This window comes from Mycetomoellerius zeteki, unplaced genomic scaffold (assembly GCF_001594055.1).
Source record: "Mycetomoellerius zeteki isolate Tzet28-1 unplaced genomic scaffold, Tzet1.0 scaffold119, whole genome shotgun sequence".
Taxonomy (NCBI): Eukaryota; Metazoa; Arthropoda; class Insecta; order Hymenoptera; family Formicidae; genus Mycetomoellerius; species Mycetomoellerius zeteki.
The window spans coordinates 737,283-741,328 of NW_017256116.1; the positions used below are offsets into that span (position 1 = coordinate 737,283).

At 32.8% G+C, this 4,046-nt stretch overlaps 1 protein-coding gene across 1 annotated transcript in view; it reads left to right on the top strand.

Moving 5' to 3' along the window:
• LOC108729714 (LIM domain-containing protein A) overlaps positions 1 to 4,046 on the top strand; it is a 33,213-nt gene that overhangs the window by 27,077 nt on the left and 2,090 nt on the right. The window contains exon 3 of the mRNA XM_018458929.1: positions 3,937 to 4,042. Within this exon, the coding sequence (XP_018314431.1) occupies positions 3,937 to 4,042 (106 nt within the window). The remainder of the gene's footprint in view (positions 1 to 3,936; positions 4,043 to 4,046) is intronic.

A 4,046-nucleotide genomic window follows, 5' to 3' on the forward strand; every position in this document is an offset into this window, starting at 1 on the left:
CGCTGGCAGAACATGGATCGCGTATACAATGGTGGTAACTGCAATAATTCAGCAGGTTTAGTTTTAATTGGTCTATAGTGAAATGGAATCGCGTTTGGCAAATCTCTTAGCGCGTTCCATTTCGCGAAGTAGAATTATAGAAAATATCTATTATTCAACGGAAAAAAAAATCGATGTATGATTATACTTATCCATATTTGATCAAAATTTTGTTACTCTTTAAAACAAATTTACCCTTTTCGGGCTAAAAGTGTTTTCGAGATACTTTTAGCGAATTAGGATAATCTAATATTAGGAAATATTAGGATATGGATCAAGATAAACCAAGATAAATCTTCGGTCGCGAGAAAATTGGAGGAACCGCCCTGCCATATCGGCTGTGGATGTCAATAATTTCTCGCGGTAATTATCGCGGGTCGGGGGCGACGACTCGCTTTTGCCGGGTGCGATCGATGGAAACCTTCGGGATTGAGATACGAGAAAGAGAGATGTCAGGAGCGAGGTCGTTGCTAGACGTGAATATCATTTATTTGCGCCCACGAGACCGATAAGAGTTCGAATCGTTTCGAGAAAATATAACATTCTCTACGAGGTATTTTATCCGAAATGTATCAATGATGGATTCGAATTCGTAATCTCTTTTTCTTTAACGAAACTTGATAAAACGTCACTATATAGATAACGCTACATTATTTATATAAAGCAAGCAATAGCAAGAAATTTTCCGCGAAACTTTCCACGATTTGTGGCGTAAATTTTAGCCAGAATAACCTGTCTGAATTTAATAATACTACTGATATTTAAAAAAAAATTTATATCCTCGCTTAGCTTTTTTAAATTTTACGTTATTTTAATAATACGAGCATTGCTAAATATAATTTTTTTGTCGACATTCGGCACTTGTTCTGATTAATGATGCGTTGCTTGTTATGGAACTCACACTTAGCAAAGTAGACAATGCTTTTTTTCTAGTATCGATACTCTATTCAGTATCGATCGCATTTAATACTTGGCGCTCGATTCCGTCGAGATTACTAATTAGTTCAATTAAATTAATAACCCACTGACGCGGACGAGGCAAACCGAAGCAGAAAAATTGCAGTTTTTGCAATCACATTTTTTATTCCGAGTTAACTGGATCTATCGATTTGCTCGTTAATTGTAGTTGATTTTTCCTTATAACGAAGACTCGATTGAATTTTTTCTTCAATGCGTTCTAGCGTTGTTGTCTCGAGAGGTACACGTAGAGTTTCAATATGAAATATAAGTATCAATAATTATAATGTACAGTATAATTAAAAATAAAATGAAATATGATTGTTATAAAATTGGAAATTAGGGAAATTGAAAAACGGTTAGGGAAATAAAAGAATCAGGGAATTTTACAAAATTTTCTGGAAAATTAAAATTTTTGGTTTTAAAAAAGTTTATTATGCGTACATCACACATGCACAATTTTGGTATACTACTAATTTAACAATTAAATGCAAACAGTGTCAGCAACATTAATTTCATATTGCTATGTTAAGTCTCTCTCTTAACAAAATATTTGACGGTTTCCCAATTAGGATAAAAATACAAAAAATTTCAAAGTATTATCGAAAGCATCAGAGGAAATCATGAAATGCTTGAAAATCAGGGAAAAATTATGGAATTTTAAGATGAGGAATTTGTGACGTCCCTGTATGTGTATTTTCGAATACTTTTCGAATTCTAACACGGTCTTTTTCTATTATTACATTGTAATTATATAGTTTCAGAATTTTACCTGCTTTGGGCTTGATAATTTTTAAAATTTTCTTGTGCTTACAACTTCGTACTCGACATCATTATTGACTGGTTAGACGAGATATGTGATATTCCCGAGAAATCCCATCAAAGAGTACTGTTATCCGCGTCGAACGAGATAATGAATCGGCGAGAATCATGTTACAATCATCATCAGTCAGAGCAAACTAAAGTGTATATTTTAATTATTGTCATGATTCTGTTTCCGTTTGTCCCTTTCCCTCCTTTTTGTCGGTAGGTAGTTTTGCAACGCTAAGGTTTAAAGAGATACGTACGATTTTAGTTCGCAGTTATTAGAAGATCCGTGACGAAACAATATGAGCGCGGATGCCAATACACAAGGTTCATTACTGAAACTTTGGGTTATCAACCTCATGAGTGTATTCGTTTTAATTGATCTTTTTTTTTTAGCAAAAGTAATTATCAAGTGAGCTGTAAAAAACGAGCAGTTTTCCAACGTTGCGTTTTTAATGTCGAAAAATTCGGCAACAGAGATGATACAAACAAAACCACGTTAAATTGACTCCATTGTTCAGAGCATCGACGTTAAATTTTATTTATTCGCTTCAGAGTCATTCCGCAGGTTTCGAGCAGCTCATTAATCCAACGAGTTTGAGTTTTTGTTATCGCTTGTATACTTTTTACTTTTACGTCGATAACATCTGCAAAAGAAAAGGTATGACAATTGAATTCATAAAAGTGCAGCATTGAGTATAGGGCGCTTTTTGAAACTGTATGAGTTATTCAATATCGTCAAATTTATTGAAGAGAGAGAGAGAAAGAAAACGCTGCCTTTTAAAAATTAATCAGTGAAATGTTCGGTCGGATTCGAGAAAAAGTCTTCGTTTCAACGTTCGGGATTACAGAATGGTGGCCTTCGGAAAGAGAATTAGAAACTTTGATGGAATCGTGATTGGATAGAGAAAAAAAAGACCGACGGACATCGATCGGTATAAAGTTGTTTAGGCCATTGTCAATCGCCGTTCCTTGACAGTTTTCTTTTTTTTTCTAAGCTGTTCAAATTGGATCAGCCGTGTGTATGACGTGTGCCAGTGACACACGAGCCGATAAACAAACCGCTTCTGCTGCAACAAGCTCATCGAATGACTAATACATAATTGATACATTTTATTGATATGTAATTTCAATCATTTAATATTTATATACTACTTCCATTTTCTGCAAATGTTACATTTAATAATATTTGAAATTATCGAGAAATACTCTCGCCAAACATAACATGCAAAATTTATTATTGTAACAAAATATACATACATATATATATATATAATATAATGTAAGTTATATTTAAATTAGGTTGCCAAATGATTAATAATATCGATAAGGTGCTCTATCGCCATGCGACTAAATTTTCTTTCGCTGCTGCAACTTCTACATTAAAGATCACGATAACGTCATCGTTTTTAATGTAAAAGAAGTTGCAACATGACTTTCAGATGTGACGATATTATCAATGCTTAACTATCTTTGGTCAATTACAAAATATATGCTCATATCAGCTCATTTATTACATTAGAAGACTTAAGTTCGTAAACTGTCCTAACTATCGCAGTATAAACTCATCATATGTGTTTCGCTTTATCTTGTACTTTCATACTTGTACTTTTCATTTTTTGTTATTAATGATAATAGTTAAATAATACAATAGAAAATCGAATTGTACACGCGGAGAGAATTTTTTTTTTAGAATTTACCCTGAAAATATGATAGTCCTGGGGCAATATTGTATTTTTAAGAATTTTATGTAAATTTCTCTCATTCATTAATAAAACTATAATAAAATATAAAATAAGTTTGATTAATTTTACTGCATGGTAAAAATGTATCTTCAAAATATTGTATTGTATCACAACTACCATATTTTCAGGGTAAATTAAAAAAAAAGTTCTCTCCGTGTAGTGATATAATATAATAGTTAATAAATAAACAATTGGTGGTCGAATTTATGATCATCAGTGCACTAATAAATTTAATAGATCATTCAATTGTATTTGCTAATTTAATGACAAAAAATAGTTTTGTTGCTCTTAATATTACATCTCAATTATATAATATAATTTCAGTGTCTCACAAATTTCTTTTTCTCTGCTGAAAATCTAACGAAATTTTATGTTTTTATCATTGCAGACCGACGCAAAGTTATGTCAACATCAAGAGCAGTAGTCCGGTATCTCCGAGGACGATAGGAACGGGAGCGACGTATGTGCAGGGTGGTGCGGCAGCATCATCCGCGGCGG